This window comes from Hemicordylus capensis, chromosome 1 (genome assembly GCF_027244095.1).
Source record: "Hemicordylus capensis ecotype Gifberg chromosome 1, rHemCap1.1.pri, whole genome shotgun sequence".
NCBI lineage: Eukaryota > Metazoa > Chordata > Lepidosauria > Squamata > Cordylidae > Hemicordylus > Hemicordylus capensis.
The window spans coordinates 421,117,650-421,135,087 of record NC_069657.1 but is presented as its reverse complement, the minus strand read 5'-3'; the positions used below and the strand labels follow the sequence as shown (position 1 = coordinate 421,135,087).

General features: G+C 41.9%; 1 protein-coding gene across 12 annotated transcripts in view; it reads right to left on the bottom strand.

The window, feature by feature from the left end:
• Positions 1-17,438, bottom strand: part of KCNH1 (potassium voltage-gated channel subfamily H member 1) — a 429,320-nt gene that overhangs the window by 168,802 nt on the left and 243,080 nt on the right. For 9 of the 12 annotated variants that reach the window (XM_053310371.1, XM_053310400.1, XM_053310445.1 and 6 more), the window contains one exon: positions 10,117-10,313. In XM_053310371.1, coding sequence (XP_053166346.1) covers positions 10,117-10,313 — 197 coding nt within the window. Of the gene's footprint in view, positions 1-8,108; positions 8,230-10,116; positions 10,314-11,543; positions 11,652-17,438 lie in introns of those variants that run through there. The other 3 variants (XM_053310429.1, XM_053310454.1, XM_053310462.1) reach the window with 3 other exon arrangements.

Genomic DNA, 17,438 nt, shown 5'->3' with positions numbered 1-17,438 from the left:
CCAAATTTGTAATAAAAATTCAGCATCTTCTGCAATCTGCAAAAATGTGCACTGAGTGACTCTGGATAACTGACTGCAATTTGCAATTAACTTCTTGTAAGTAAAAATAAATAAAAATACAGCTCGCTTATTTAATCAAATTTAACCATCCTCACTATCAATCAGCATCAGTTTACCATCGACTGCAATCCAATTAACATTCCATTATCTCAATAATCGGATGGAAATTGCTATTATGGAATGTGCTTTCTGTAATAAATGTTTCATAGAAGAACATGAAATGGGAGAATGAAGTTCTTTTGGTTCAAGATGTTTTCCAAATTAGTCCAAAGGTGCCCTGTTAAAGCTTTAAAGGAAGCTCTAAAGGAAGCTCTAAAGGACACCCGTCACTGTCTCTCCTACAAATCTGCTCTCATTTTGGGAATGCTGACTTATATCTTCATGTTTCATAGTTTATTCAGCTTCTTTAGAAACAACTTGGGGCACATATATGAAATACTGCATTTTCTTCACTTACACTAAGTTACCAGGATTCTAAGCATTCATATATAATTATAATAATTGGGCTACTTGAGACTTTTACTACTTATCTTACAAAGACCAGGCTATTTACTCTTTAAAAGGCAAATATACTTTAGTAATAATAGCAGGTTGGGTAGATCAAAATCGAGTTTGTAAGGTTTAAGATATATGTTTTGAATTACTATTATTATAGCAAGGGTTAATTCTATAGCTGGTGATTAGTTCTATAGTTGGTGATTATTATAGCAAGGGTTAGTTCTATAGTTCACGAGGAGGTATGAGCGGGAAGTCAATATTTGTTTAATGTTATGTAAATGTTAAGATACTGTTAAAATCAATAAAAATTTAAACATGTAAAGCAAAATAAAAGGCAAATATACTGAGAGAACATGTTCTTCCAGTATGCACATACGTAAGATTGAGTAAAAGTGTAGAATCTGATACAACTGAAACAGAATTCAGCAGCTGAATATTCTTCAATGCTTTCCATAGTTTACTAGTATCCACAGATATTTCACGGTCTCTGATCTTGTTACAGTCCTTCTATCAAAATCTCCATGTCCTTTCCCTCTTTCCATTCTCCCAGCACTTATCGAAAAAAATCATAATAACTAGCAATCTGAAATCAGTTCACACAGAATTCCATAATATGTCCTTGAGAGTTGCACATCAGGAGAAGAGGAGGTCTTCAACATTCTCTCCCATTGTGCAAACATCAGTGCTGCTTAAGTTTGGAACTCAGTGGCAGCACTGCCACTTCTCATGTAGCACCAGTGCTCCCTTAGACTGGATATCAGCAAATGAAAACAAGTAATGCCATTTTTACCGGAGTCTTAGGCCCAACCTACAAGTTACAGGGCTATGTGTAGCTACACCAACTGTCTCTTCCCAATAACTTGTAGAGGCTGTTCACATGAACAGCCCTACCTGAGCTTACACAGCCCTACCCAGGTAACTGTGGCTACTCATGTGGAGAGCTGAGATAAGTCCCGATACTGGCCCTGCCCTGCCAGGTAGCCCGGGTTTTTTACCCGGTCTTTTACGGAGGTAGAAGGGCACGAGCACACCCATCTACCTCAGTCCCTGGCCATGTGGGTGCTTGGGATGCCTGCAGCCCAAGCAGCCACAGAGCTGGGTGGCTAGAGTGCCCAGCAGCAGGGAAATCCCCCAATGCATCATGCTTCTCATATGGTGTACTGTGGGATTTCTGGAGGGTCATGTTGCTCTTGTGAGCATAAGAGCAGTGCAGTCACAGAGAAGAGAGGATCATCTGGGGGAAGGTAGGTACGTAGGTACGATCCTGCCTCTCCCCCCACCTGCCCTCCCCAGCCCCACACCAGTAGGTCATGTGAATGACCATGCAGTTTTTAAAAAATAGAGTAACTGGACATAATGGCATTAGCATTTTCTCGCACCTCACAAGTGGTGCCCAAGGAAGCAAAGTGGAGGGTAGGGGCAGTGATGTGATGCCAAATGGTGTTTCCAGCACCACTTTACTGAGGAGATGAGAAGTACATGGGGACCAGCTGTTCCCACACACCTCCCCATTAAATGTAGCTTAGAAATATCTCTCAGCTATCACAGTTACATTACCAATTTACCCAAATAGAAGGCAATTCTGAATTTAAACAATGCCTTAAAAGATAGTTAAATACAGGTTGTACCTGTATTTACCCCAAAGACAGAGGACTTTGAATTTTAGACACACACACCCAATATTTAACAGGGAAAAATGGGGGGAAACCTCATCTTAGATACGGGTAATTGTCCAATCCCCCCAGCTTGTCGGTGGGGGAGGGGCTCTTTGCCCCAGCCTTCAAAAAGGCATGAGGTAAGGCACATCCAGCCATTGGCTGGAGGATGGGTGGGGGCGGGGTGTGAGCTGTCACTGCAGATCTTGGCCCACCCCAAACTCAGTCCTGAGTTGAAGAGTGACCTCTCCCACCCATCCCTGGCTATAAGAACATAAGAACAGCCCTGCTGGGTCAGGCCCAAGGCCCATCTAGTCCAGCATCCTGTTTTGCACAGTGGCCCACCAGATGCTGCTGGAAGCCACAGGCAGGAGCTGAGGACATGCCCTCTCTCCTGCTGTTACTCCCCTGCAACTGTGGGCTCTCGCTGGTGGTCCTGTTTGAGGGGTTGGGTAGGAATGTTTTGGCCTCTGATAGATTGGCCTTGTTCAGGGGTCTTTTTTGCCTACCTTACAACATATGCCTTAGTTAGTTAGTTTTGGGGTTCCCTTGATCACAACGGCAGGTACTGTGCTGTTTCTTGGATATCTGACTCCTGGTGAGCACCTTTTCAGTCACGCATTTGGCGTAAGGAGAAGTCATGGCTGGTCCCTAGATGCTTTATGGCTCAGGGAGTACTGGTTATGGCTTACTTCAACCTGCCAAAGGAAGCAACACCCTCTAACACTTTAAGGCTTGGGGGTGGACCTGACTACGGCAGGGGCCTGCACATTAGGTGGCTATGATGGGCAGCGGACGGCCTTAGGCCTGAGCTACCTGGAGCAGAGCTGTATTGCCCTAGGTTATTCTGGCTGGCTCACACATAAGTGGCGAGTTCTTTGAACTGCACTGTTGGGGTGGAGTGCCAATTCTCTCCGATTTTTTAATTTAATTAATAAAGTTGTGGTCCTATTTGAATCCATATAGTTGTCTTGTGTCTTTATTGTCCAGGTGCAAATACAATATGTTACTGCGATCAGCATTATATAAAACTGTTAAAATCTCAACTCTGGTTTATTGTGCTTTTACCCAGTTTAGTACTCTGTTTTCTCCAGCAGGCCATAATGGAATGATTTGTTATGTTTTGGCTAGAATTAAAAATGGCACATTATGCTGTGATGATTTTCATTCGTCTCAGTCTACATTTACAAACAAACAGGTTAATTAATTAAGCCAAAGAATTCCATGCTATATTTGAAGCTATAATGAAAAGTCTTGACAAAATGGGTCATGCTCATTGCATGCTGCTAATTACAGCTGCAAAGTTATATCCTTGTAAAGTCTTTTCTGGTTTTTATCAGATTTCATGGTTCTCTCCTATCTTTCCTGTATCTGAAGAAATAGTTCCAACATTATTTTAACAATATTACTATAGAAATCAGCCAGTTCTATTTTGTCCATGATGAAGAAATGATGCATAACCAGAGCAAAGCTACACAACTTGAAAGTATAATCATTTTTTGCAATTTCTGAGTTTATTTTTTAAAGCATCAGCAAAATGCATCTATACAAGTTCTTGCACAGCCAATCGAGATCTTTGCTCATGGGACTGTCTGTACTCAGATAATGATATCTAACCTAAGTACATATTGACTTTTATTAGAGAATGTTTAACATATGGTTTACAAAAGCAACAGTGAATAGAATTTCCCGATAAAACACGATATACACCTCACCCAATCAGATATGAAGGGCACATTCATGTGTTTTAAGTGAAATTGTGTTTAAAATAACTAATCTTGTGTCATCTGGTCTTTGATGAATATTAATCCATTTCTATCTTTGAGTAAAAATTGTGCTTCTGGTAGGGATGTGCACAAAACAGATTGTGTGTTCCATTTCGAGCTTGAAATGAAAAGCAAATGGCCAAAATATTTCAAAGAAACAACTAGTCCAACCTGTAGTTTCAGCAGAACGTGAAACTTTTCTAGTGTTTTGGCCTTAGGGAACAATGAGGAAACTTAAAACACCCCATTCTTCACTATGGGTAGCTCCTAGGGACACCAAAGTGGGTTAGGTGGTAGGGCATTATGGGTGCTACCTACCACCCAACCCACAAAAGAAATGGTCAAGCAGGTGATTTTTAACAAAAGTTTAACCTTTCCCCAACCCCCCCCATAGGATTCTATGGGGGGGAAGGACACACATATTTTGTATTGCAATTTGCAATGCATTTTGCAATCCTGTCTTGAAAAACACTGCAGAAGCACACAATAAAAGGGAATCTGACCCTCCCAACACAGAACACACATTTCAAACACAGTCCAAAAATGGTCGAAAAAGAATCACTGACCCAGAATCCACTGCCAGCCACAGTGCCAGCACTGCAGTAACATCATTTACACAAGTTGCTCTCTACCACACAATTATAATTCCTTAATTCTTAGCATTGCAACAGCTAACAGCAGCAGCCTTACTAAAGCAGCAAGCATAGCCATAAGCTCAACTAGAGCAACTTCAGCCATATTTTGACTTACAGCACCTTGCCATACAGATTGCAGGGCAGACCAGAGCACTGAGTGAAGCACAAGTTAGTCTCAAGGCCAGACATGGATCTCATCACAGCAATCACCAAGAAATATTGCACACGCACGCACACACGCACACAGAGCTGCCACTGTCCATGTCTTGCCACAACACGTTATAACTACGTCTAAAAAATTTTTTAAAAGTCTGAGAAGCAGCCTTGAAAGACATTCTAGGGCTTCCCAGCATTTCTCATCCTTAAACCTTCTACAATCATACAAACAGGGAAGTTGTACAGATAGAAACAGATCTTGGATGGAAACCACTGAACCTCTAATTTGTTTATGCATTCAAAGAGTGAGTCACAGGTTGGAACTGACAGTCAACAGGCCACCAAAAGATTGGGGAGGGACAGCAGCAGAATACATTGACTGACATCCTGACTAATCAAGCAAGAACGCATCAGGAGGCCGCTTTTAATGCAGCCAGAGACCTCCTCTCTACTGCAGTGAATGCATGTGGAGTAAGTGATTTTCCTTGGTCTTTCTTGCCACCAGAAGTGTTCCGCACCTTCCAAAAATATATCCGTGATGGCTGCATAATCTTCAGAGACATTTCTGGAAGGCACAGAGCACTTGCAGAGGCAGAAGGAAAATGCCCACCCACCCCCTGCCGGGTTTTCTATGGTTGTGGAGAAGCCCTGGCTGCAAAGAGCAGGCTTCTGATCAGTGTTCCCTCAAACCGGGATTCCTAGATGTTGTTCACTACAATTCTCAGCATCCCCAGCTGCAATGGTCTTTGGATAGGGATTCTGGGAGCGGTAGCCAAAAATATCTTGGAATTTCTGTTAGAGGGAACACTGATTCTGATGTGTCCTTGCTTCATTAGCCAGAATGTCAGCCCTAGAGCTACCTGCACCTTTTGTCTATGGATGTACTAAAACAGCTCAAAAAGAGAGAGAGAATTTTTAGACATTTTTGTTAGATTGCAAAGTGACTAGAATTTTGAAAAAGGAGAATATATCTACACTACAGACTTTAACAAGTTAAATAGTAATTCCTTCTGTGACAAAATGGGGGTCTCTCTTATTCCAGAATTACAGTTAGTTAGAAAATATTTATATTTATGTTTGTGGTAACTTGGGGAAAAAATTATACAGGAGGTTTTGTACGAATCGTAGTGGAGCCAGCAAAAACACTGTGGGGATTGGGCAGTGGGAATTCCATATGCAGATAGAAAGAAGCAGGCTGTGACAGTTAAGGTCAGTTGGAGTGAATCTGTTACTGGTTGGAACAGATGTGCTTTATTGTAGCTCTATGTAAAATAGAAAAGTGTCATATTTATTTCAAACAAGAATAAATCCTTGGTGCTAACTTGAAGTCAAAGTGTATGGGATAAAACTCCTCATGAGGACAGGACTTTGTTAGGTGACCAGTCAGTGGGTCAGGGTTAGAGATGTAACATTTCCAGAAATTCTGAAGTCATGAAAAATCTCTCCCCCACCCCCATTTTTTTCCTGGGAAAAAACAGAACTTGCGGGGGGGGGGGGGGCGGAATTGAAATATATGTAATACTTTTTTCCAGAACCCTTAATGGGTCTAAAGTTACATAATAATGTTTGGTATTTTACATTTAGAAGTACTGTCACTATTAGCAGTTTCTGCTTCTTCTGAACCTTCATTTTGTATCATTTTAATGACTTATGAAAACTGAATTGCCTATATTGAGAGAAGCCTCTCTACCTTTTCACATGTTCCTTTATTTCTTGATCTGGTATATTTCCAAACATTGGCCAGTTTCTTTCACATGCTGTAGATAAGGATGTGCAAACCAGTTCAATGTCAAACCGGTTTGGTTTGAAGGGACGTTTTGGAGCCAAACCACCCTCGTTGACTTGACCCCAGACCGAGCCCCACCGGGTCATGACCCAGGCCACAAAGAGGCCTATTGCGCATGCGCGGCGGCCTCCTAAATGGCCACTGCGAGGGGGGAAGGCCCAGAATGGGCCGAAGAATGCCAAAACCCAGCAGTTTTTGCCAAAATGGAGGCTGGTGGTGGGAGGGGGAACCTCCGCAGACACACACCCCATGGCCTTGGAGAAGCCCCCCAGAGGGGTAAGTACTAAAAAATATATTTTTGATGTAAAAAGGCTTGCAAACCCACCCACCCCCAAAAGAAACCAAACCAGTGGTTTCGATGGGGGGCAAAACCGAACTGGCTCGGTCTGGTTCAGACTCGAACTGAATCAGGCCAGCTGGTTTTGTACACACCCCTAGCTGCAGAAGAGGGAGGAATCTGACACAAGCAAGAAGCTAGGGAGAGTAAAGGCCAGAACACCTTTCCTTATATGAATATATCTGAATCCCTTTTCTTAAATGTTTTATTCATAATTCCAAAAGAAAGTATTTCACAATCAAGTCTTTTTCTTCTTCCAGTTTTTCAATTTGGAGAAATTCATTTGGAGGGAAACTGTTTTTATGCATTTTTCCAGTTTTTTTTCTGGGCCTTCACATCTCTAGTTCAGGGTCGAGCATAGTGAGATAAATGAGTGGGGGGAAGGATGGGGAACCTGCAGAAGGTGAGGCAAGAACATCTTGTGGGCCTGAAGAGGAATGTTATGGAAGATATTACTATTCTGAGTGAGGAAGATAGGGATCAGGTACAGAAGTTGAGCAGCAAATGAGCAAACAATGAGCTGAATGGGAAAACAATGGAATGAGGTCATGTGGGCCCCTCATTTGGAAAGATTGAGAGGATTAGCCTATAACTAAGAGCAGGGCTGTCCTTAGGGCATGGCAAGCAGGATGACTGCCCTGGGCCCCACTCTTTCAACCCCCATTAGAATTAACTGGAAGGGGGCCCCACACTGGCTGATTTGCCCCAGGCCCAGCACCCCACTAGGGCTCTCTAAGGACAGTCCTGACCAAGAGGCCCCTTTCACAGAGCATTCAGAGAGCAAGTGGTGTGGAAATGAGGTTTATTATATATTGTAGGCTTTGATTACCTGTACATGAAAATATGACTTGGACTGCCAAATAAGTTTCAACTAAGGTTGCTAAGACTGGCTCATGATATACTTTGTGAAGGACATCTAGGCATGGGGGAAAACTCATAGGAGGTTACAGGCAAATGTTTAATGGCCTAGAATGGTGCAGGATGTAGTCAAATACTGTCAGACTTGTGAAAAATATCAGAGAGTAGGGAAGACTGGACAGAAGACAAAAGCTCTTATGCAGTCTACCAATTATTGGGGAGGAAAAACTGGGTGAGGGAGGTTAAGCATAAGAGGAAAAAGAGTAGTTCGGCAAGTGCAAACTATTTACTGGTGACTTAAACTTTGATACAACAGGGGAAAAACTGAGAAACTACTATAAACTAACAGATTGTGTGGTGAGAGACCCTGAAAGGAAATGCTCATGACAATTTGGTTATGTAACATTCTCTTCCATGGCTGAAGTTGATGCTGCTATGGCTGCCATACCTCTTTCAGTTGATGGACAAGTAGTTGTACCTAAACCAGAGAGGAATCAGAGAGGAATCTCAAAACCTAAACAGAGTAGGAATCTGAAGCAGTAATCAGAGATGAATCTGAAATGCCTGGGGCTCATATTGCTATGAAAAAATTGTACGTCAGTGGAATTAAATAATAAGGGTGTGCAATTTGATTCGACCTTGAATCGATTCAGGTCAAATTGGGGATAATTCTCAAATTCGACCTCATATCAAATTGCCCTCAAAACAGAAGGCCCGATTCAAAGTCAAGGAGAATCACCCCCAATTTGATCTGAATCGATTCAGGCGATTTGAACACCACTCTGAGGTTCATTTTTCTGTCTTGCTTGGAAAATGGGCCTCAAAATGTCACTTTCCCCTGGAGAGAGCTGGTTTACCAATTGGGCAGATGCACTAAGACTGGAGTGGAGGGCTGCTCTACACACCAATCCCAATTGGTAGACCAGCTCTCCCCAGAAAGGCAGGACAGCTGGTCTACCGACTGGGATCGGTAGGTAGACCAGCCCCACTCTCTGGTCTTAGCACATCTGTCCATCTCGGAGGACTGGTCTACCCACGTAAACCAGTCCTCCAAGGCGGACAGACACATGAAATCCAGAGCGAAAGGCTGGTCTATCCGCTGATTCCAATTGTTAGACCAGCTCTCCTCAGGAAAAAAGTGCCATTTTGAGGCCTTCCCCCCCCCCAGAAAAATGGGCCTCAAAATGGTGGTTGAATCACTTGAATCGATTCAAGTGATTTGAGGTTGATTTGTTGAGGCAGCCAGTCAAGCTGGTTGTTTTTGAGGAATCAATTCAAGTGTTTGTGATTCTATTCTAGCTCGAATCAAATCACAAAAAATGATTCATGCACACTCTTATTAAAGAAGATACCAAGGTACATCATCTTAGAGACTACTTCTTGGGAAATGGAAAAATTGGTATAATTACAGACAGCAATCTGGGTTTTTTGTTTGTTTGTTTATTTTTAAGGGTTAATGCCTATATGGCATGAGCCACCTAATGGTGCAGCAGGGAAATGACTTGATTATCAAGCCAGAGGTTGCTGGTTCGAATCCCTGCTGGTATGTTTCCCAGACTATGGGAAACACCTATGTCAGGCAGCAGCAATATAGGAAGATGCTGAAAGGCATAATCTCATACTGCATGGGAGGAGGCAATAGTAAACCCCTCCTGTATTCTACCAAAGACAACCACAGGGCTCTGTGTTCACCAGGAGTCAAAACCAACTCAACAGCACACTTTACCTTTACCTATATGGCATAATGTTTATTCTCCTCATTTCCTAATGATTGCTGCACACTGAACTTTGGAGAAAGATCAGTGTTTTGCTTGAGAAGTGGGGAGGGGAGATGCGGTGAAATGAGGGTCTCCCTTATTCTAGAAGTACAATTAGAAAATATTTGTATTTATGTTTGTGGTAAGGTTAAATGTTATACAGGAGGTTTTGTACAGAATGTAGTATAGGCAGCAAAAGCACTGTGGTGATTAGGCAGTGGGGATTCCATAGACAGATGGGGAGGAGGCGGCTGTGACTTAACTGTCACAGTTAAGTCAATTGGTGTGAAACTGTTACTGGTTGGAAAATGTGCTTTATTGTAGTTCTGTGTACAGGAGAAAATGACATATTTATTTCAAACAAAGGTAAATCCTTGGTGGTTGTTTATCCTGGGTGGCATCATTTACTGTCAATTCCCACATGAAGACAGAAGTATTGTTGCGCCAAGAGAACACAGCTGCCTTGAGATGCTTGAGGGCTCAGGGTGAGTGCTGAAACTTTCCTCAAGTGGTAGCAGCGACTGATTATCCAGCTATAAATGTCTCAAAACTTTGTGGTGAGGCGTCACATATCCTTACATAAGGTTTTTAAACATATAATTCCTTACCCTTTTCCTCAAGTTGTAGGTCAGGATGAGGTTCCTTGAGAAGGAGTGTGAAAAGGCTGTGTAGAACTCAAGGACTTTCTGTAAGGCATCCCTTTTGATCACATGAAGGTCACAGTAAGTCAAAGCCCTTACATTAGCACAGGATTGGGCAAGGGTGGTTTCTTTCCAGAAGACATCACCAAAAACATCTCCTTTACCTAGCAGAGAAATAAGAAACATAATCAAATGTCTACGGCAGTGTCAAGATTCAAGAAGCAGCTGCAAAAAGTAATTTTTTAAAAAAACCAATTTTTATTGCAAGTCTGGTCCGTGGGGCAGGAGAGGCAGGGTTCCTTCGTATTTTGAGCACACTTCTGCAATACGCTTTGGTTGTAGTCCAGGGCCCTGATTCAAAGATCTTTGTAATAGGTTTCAAGCAAATGGCTGCCCACGAGTAACTTCAAGAACGAATGGTGGAATGTCGGCAAAAAAACCCCAGAGGAACAAAGAAAGAGGCAATCCTCAAATTAGCGCTACCAGCAACTATTTATTCTGTGAGAAATGCCCAATACATTTTGAGTATTGGTCTTCTTTGGGGCAAAGGGTCTTCATGTGTCTACTTTTAATGCAGCACACCACCACCACCCCACACACAAAAAAACCCTGCTCACTCAAGAGTGTTCTGTTGAAAGTCTTCAGATGATAGGATAAATGAGAATGTATTGTAAACTGTGACCAGAAGCTTCACATGTATCTATCTCCCTCGCAGACATGAAGAAAGGAGGAACAGCATGAGGAAGAGACTCATTACAGTCCATGCACATGACAAGCTAGCCTTGTAATTATGTTAAATCAGGCTAGGGTTTGAAGAAATGGATGCTGGATATTGCGGAGGCAACATAAGGTGATGTGGGTTTGCTGGAACATTTGTCCAGGGTCCTAACAATGATGAGGATCTGATAATGCTTAATTTACACCAAACAATGGTGTAGATCCATTTAAGAATCCATTAGATCCACAATTCTCCATCTTGCAATCTATTTATTTAAACTGCTAGCTAATAACTATGGTGAATCCATCAAATTTAAAAAGGCGATTGCTTCCAACAATCTATGTAATTCAGCCAATGTGTTTAAAATTACTTCTAAGAACAATCATTTCTGTGCTGTTCAGTCAAGAAAAACGTATCCTTACTGGACTTTTTCAAAGTATCACCTATGCTAAGACACTAATATTTAATTTTTGAATTAATTAATTACCATAATGTGTGCAAAGACAGACAGTTAATTGGATAAAAGAATTTTGAGTGTCAGTCTGCTATTAAAATTTTCAAAAGAACATCTAACAACCGCATTCAATCTTTTTTTGTACATTTTCTGCTTTTATTTGGGTCCACAGCTTAATTGGCAGTGTAGATTAAAGTCACCCTGAGACATTCTGTCCTCATTTTGCTCTCCTGCCTCTTTTCTCCATATGTAATTTCTTCTGAAAACAAGTGATCTCTACAAGTGATCTTCTTCCTTCATACTAAATTCTACTGAAGATTCTTCTTTCTGCTTTCTTGGAAAAAGTTATATATCAGAAGAAATGTTACTTTAGAAGATCTGATCAACAGGAATTCCCCCCCCCCCCTTAGAATCCAAATGAGCAGCACTGTTCTCAAATGATCATTTTCTGGAAAACTATGGAACAAGATGGGAGTTTAAAATCTTTGTTTTGCCAAATAGTTTGTCCACTGGGAAAACACCAGACTGATTCAGACATTATCAACCGCCCTGAGCCCTTTTTGGAAGGGCAGTATAGAAATCAAATCAAATCAAATAAATAAATAATATAATATAATATAAATATAGGTAGTGGGGAAACAGCAGTATTCATTTGCACCTAACTTCCATGTATTTATTATGTCTGAAAGAGCCCCTGTTCAAACAAAGGTATACATGATAGGCTCTTCCTATGCAGTCTGGAAGCCTAAAAAGGCAGAGTTTCTGATCACATGGAGGGCACCCTCTACACATACATTTATACATGCAGGACTTTTTCAGATATTAACTATTGGAGCTTGGGCATACGCAACCCTCCTCCTGCCAAGTGTGTGTTCATGTAACATTTGAAAAGGGCTCAGATGGGCAGTTGATCCAACATGAATGGGTAAATTTCAAGAATTTTCTTCCTCTATCTTATATATCATTTTCCTCTTTTTTCCATTAGATAGTACTACGGAAATTAAAATAATGCTATAGATGAAACATCTTCATTTGGGCTTGATTTCATTCTTTAAAAATGCTAAAGGTTTGCTATGTTTTATACCTACTTCCCAAAGCAACCTTATGTTTATTTAATTAAGCTTTATTCAGAAACAACTCCATTTGTTCCTTCCCCTCCATTCTCTTTCTGAATCCACCCCTAACAGCCTCTACAGGATCCCGAGAAACTTCTAATCAACAAGACAGAAAGGACTGCTGGATAGAATACAACACTATGATGAAGAGGCCATTTAAGTAATCTGGTTGCAGGCAGTTTATGCCTTTGTGAACGAAATGCAGATCTCCATCTTAGCTCAATAATGTCTTACACATACACTCCGCTCTGAATGGGGGGGGGGGACATTCCTCCCTTTTGTTACTAAATGGGGACAGTTTCTTACTTTTGTTATTGAGGGGACAGGGCCATCAAGCTATGGGCCTGAGCCCTTTTTCACAATAGGTAACCAGTTCAAATCGGACTAACCTTTAGACATGTAAGTTCAGACCCAATAAGGAGGCGTAGAGTCACCATGCCCCCCAGAATTGTGGGTTTCACCCGGATTTTAAGCATCTCACCCAGATTGCGTAGCCCACCCTTTTTTGGTCAAAGACCGTAAATAAAGTATGATGATGAGCCCACCCAGATTCACCCAGATTTCAGCTTGCTTGCTTTTCTTTTCCTTTCTTTTTCTTTTTTAAAGCTAAGCTCTAGCCCTTGTAGAAGCAGAGTTATGGAGTAAAATATGCAGTCACTATTCTGCTCAAACATTATTTTCAAGCCAATTTACATAATATGCAAATTAGGCACCCAGATATGGAAAGCCAGAATATGGCAACCCTAAGGAGGAGGAACCCCCAGTTTGGAAGGAAATCCTCTATCCTGGATTGGCCTAAGACCAGCATTACATCAGAGATGTGCTGACTCTTTCCATTGGATCCCAGAGCTGTCTGTCTCTGGAAGATTGGGAAAGCCTTCCCCCTCTTTAGTCACTATGAAATAGGGGACAAGAACTCCACCATTTTGTCACCAGTACTGTCATGAGTTTCCAGCAACCAGGCATCATGTCACCAGCTGCTACTAATGTGCAGGAAAGGAGAAGCTATAGAGATTAATACGCTCTCAGCCATGGACCTGTCTACTGCTAGACTAAGGTAAAACTCATTTCTAGTTAGTTAGTTAATGTTTTTGTATTTTCTTTTGAATTCCTGTGTGCCTTTATTTACTACCAGTTTCCTCTATTTTCCCCAATTCCTTATTCTGTGTGCAACCCTTGTTATATAATAAAGTTAATATACTTAGAAGTGGCTTCAGTCTGATTTAACGGGTTCTGCAGGGTTACTTGCAAGACTCTTCCCCACATGCCTCGTAAGGTCATTCGCTACTGCTGAGTTGTTTTCCTGAATAATATATTGTTGTCTAGAGCTGGGTTGTGCGGACTCTGGCTGCGCAGTGCTTATACGTCCCAAGCTGGACAATTCTAGATTGTTGAAGCTGTGTCTAAGCCTGCTCAGTGGCTTTAGATCAATCTTCAACTGGTGGCAGCCTACCTTTAAGGAGTGGTGTGCTTCTAGATTTGGGATCCAAGCAATCTCTCTACTGAGGGTAGGTCCCAGGAAAGCACTGAGTAAACCCTCATTTCGTCACAGCCTTAAAAAGTGATAAGCAGCATTTTAGATTGCTCCCCCAAATGGGCTGGTAACCATAACAATGGAGCAATATGGTCTGGAAAATGGCACCAGTCAAAAGTTTAGCAGCATTTTCTATTAGTTTCCAGATACTTCTAAGAGACAGAACACAAAGAAAACACTGGGTGCAGTTATCCAATGAGATAACTAAGGTGTGTTATCTTCTTCTGAGGTGTGAATTCTCATTCTATCATAGCAAATGAGATTTTTTTCAATTAAACAACTCTCATGACCCCACTTTCACTTTTTCACACTCTCAATTACTATGAATATGAGGAAGTAATCAATTTAGCACACTTCACCTTATGAAGACAAACCTCAGAAATTCACCAAAATTCACCCCTCTGCCCAATCACTCTGAATTGGGGATGGGTGGTAGCCTCCACCCATTAGGCACTATCTACCAGCCCACCCCACTCCTTTGGGGCAGATCCACTTTCTGCCCCCAATCTGCCCCAAGACACCAAAACTTCAAGTATTCCCAAAAAAATCAGCCCTCTGCCCAATCCCCCTGAAATTGGGGTGGTAGCCTCCACCTATTAGGCACTACCACCCCACCCCACTATTCTGCCCCAGGCCCCACTTTCTGCCCCAATCTGCCCCAAAGACATGAAAACTTCAGAAATTTCCCAAAAATCAGCCCTTTGCCCGATCCCCCTGAAATTGGGGTGGTAGCCTGCACCCATTAGGCACTACCACCCCACCCCACTCTTTTTGCCCAGATCCCATACTATGCCCCCAAACTGCCCCAAAGTCACTAAAACTTCAAAAAATCCCCCCAAATCAACCATGAACCGAATCACCCGAATTTTTCAGGCCCGAAATTCGGATGATTCGGCTCGGGCCCGAAAAATATCGGGGGACATTGGGGGTGATTTGGTTCAGCCCCGAATCACCCGAAATTGCTTGTTTCGGGCACAGATCATTCTGTGCCCGAAATTTTTTGCACATCCCTAGTCTGGATCAAGAGAGAGAAAGATATTTCTCCTTACCACTAAAAGGGATCACTTTTTCAAGGGTTGCTTTTGTTGAGCTTTTCCCATTATGTGCTGCTATAGTACTGCTAAATAGGTAGAGAGAGCTGTAGTGACACCTTGTGATAGAGAACAAGCATTGCAATACACCTTTAGCATACAAACTAAAGAAAAGAAAGGAAACTAAACAGTTCCATCTACTGTTCCAAAATCTGTATTCTAACCTAGTTAACAAGCGACAGGGGGAGAGCATACACATTGATAATTTAAAGTCAATAAAAATATGCAAACAAATCTTCAGTTTTGTCAGATGTATGATTAAAAGTACCTACTAAATTAAGACATTAAATAATCAATATTGTAAAAAGATACAAATTGCTATTCATGAAGATCATGTTTTATATGTCCTTAATCATGGAATGTACAAAGCAATACAACTCTTTAAGCTAGTTCACACAAGGTTCAGGAGTTGTGCATTCTTCCATTTTGTGATTGTGTGCTCATGGCAAGCAAGACAGGAGATGCGGGAAGTGATCACCTGAGAGGCTCACACTGGGTAGGACAGCTTTTATTCCCACTGCATTAAACAGCTGGGTATACTTGTTAGGTAGGATAGAGCCCTCCTACCAAGCACAAGCCTTGCAGATTATCACTCCCCCTGCCTTCTACCTTGCTTTTTATGAGTACACAATCACAAAACAGGAGTCCACACAGCTACTGAACTTGGGCAGGACACTTGTCCTATCCTGTTGCTTATCACAAGAACCAGCCTTTTAAGTAGCTAAAATCCGCTTTGATTTGGTATTTATATTCCACCCTCATAAACAAGTTTCTGCTCAAAGTGGCTTGCAGCAAGATTGAATAGCATCCACATAACAAAAACAGCAACAGCAGAACAGCATCAGTTTCAAAATTCAAAGCATTTTTTTTAACAATTCAGTTCAGAACTCAGCCAATAAAGAAAAGAAAAGAGAGAGTGTGTGTCAGCAACTTAATACATTAAGCAAAACATCTTAGGCCAACAGCAGACAAAAAATAAACCATCTATGGATCAAACAATCCAAGTTCAGATTACAATCCAGGCCTGCTCAACATAGCCCCCCCCCCAGCTGTTTTTGGACCACAACTCCCATATTCCTCAGCCACGGGGGCTAATAGCCAGGGATTATGGGAGTTGTAGGCCAACATTTGCAGGAGGGCCGAAGCTGATCAGCCCTGCTGAATAGACCTTGCCAACATTCCTGAAACCAGGAACAAAAGCACCAACTATTGCAGCAACTGGCACTTTGGGGCAGAAAAGGTGAAAACAGAGTGAGGCTGTTCTCACGCACAGCCAAGGCTGGACTTGGCTGCACGTGAGAACTGCCAGGATCGCACCCGATTCCAGCAGCGCTTCAGCAACAAACCCGCCTGCGGAGCCAGCCTCTAAAATGAGGTTGAGAGAGAGAGAGGGCTCCCTTAGCCCCATTTTTTTAGTTGTGTGCTGCATCAGCTGCTTTTAGCCAGTGCAGCGGGGTCCCCACAATGCACTGTGCACTCACATGGTGCATTATGGCATTTCCGGGGGTTGGGACAATGTGTGCCGGCCCCTGACCCTCCGCACTGTCAGGGGCAGCCCGTGTCCATCTGGGTGAGCGATCTGCGCACCCAGCATGGACCCAACTATTGTCTGCGGGGTAGGTAAGCTTCAGCCTTCCTCCCTACACATCCTCAAGCCCTTCTCACTGATCGTGAGAAAGGGCTCAATGTTTGAAATGATATACCGTATCTCTAAGGACTATTTGTTGTCCTTATTCAAAATATTTTAAAAGGTGGTGAGTAAATACATTTTATATCTTGATATCTAATCAGTGTTGATGGGAAATTTGTGATTAATTTATATACATATACAACCCTACTTTTAGCCTACTTTTTAATCCAACTTTTAACCTACTTTTTAACCTTGTCTGCCTGTGTGTACATGTGTCCCTTTTGTGTTTACAGTCCATTACAAATCAAATTCACAGCATATGGAAGGCAGTTCTAGGCGATTCTGATCATGAGTTGTTATTTTTTGCCAGTTCATCATACTCTGTCAGATACAAACCTAGTTCACTAAATATATGAGAGGGTCCTAGAGGACCACAAAAATGGATTTGTTTTGTTTTTTGCCAGTCTTCTATCTTGTTTAAGATGATGACCACTCAGAATATAGATAAAACCCCTTTGTAACCCATGCACTGACAGTTGGATACAAACCAAATTTACAGCACAAGATAAGAGTCACCATGTTAAAAATCAGCTGAAAATAGGTTTCATTAGTCCTACTTAGAACTACTTATTAATAAAATACAACTTAATTGTTCTCGCAACAACACATTTCCTCCATTTTTTGTCTGATTTTGGAGTGTCCAGACTTTTGAGGAAGCACAGTTCATAATTTTTAAGGAAAGAATCT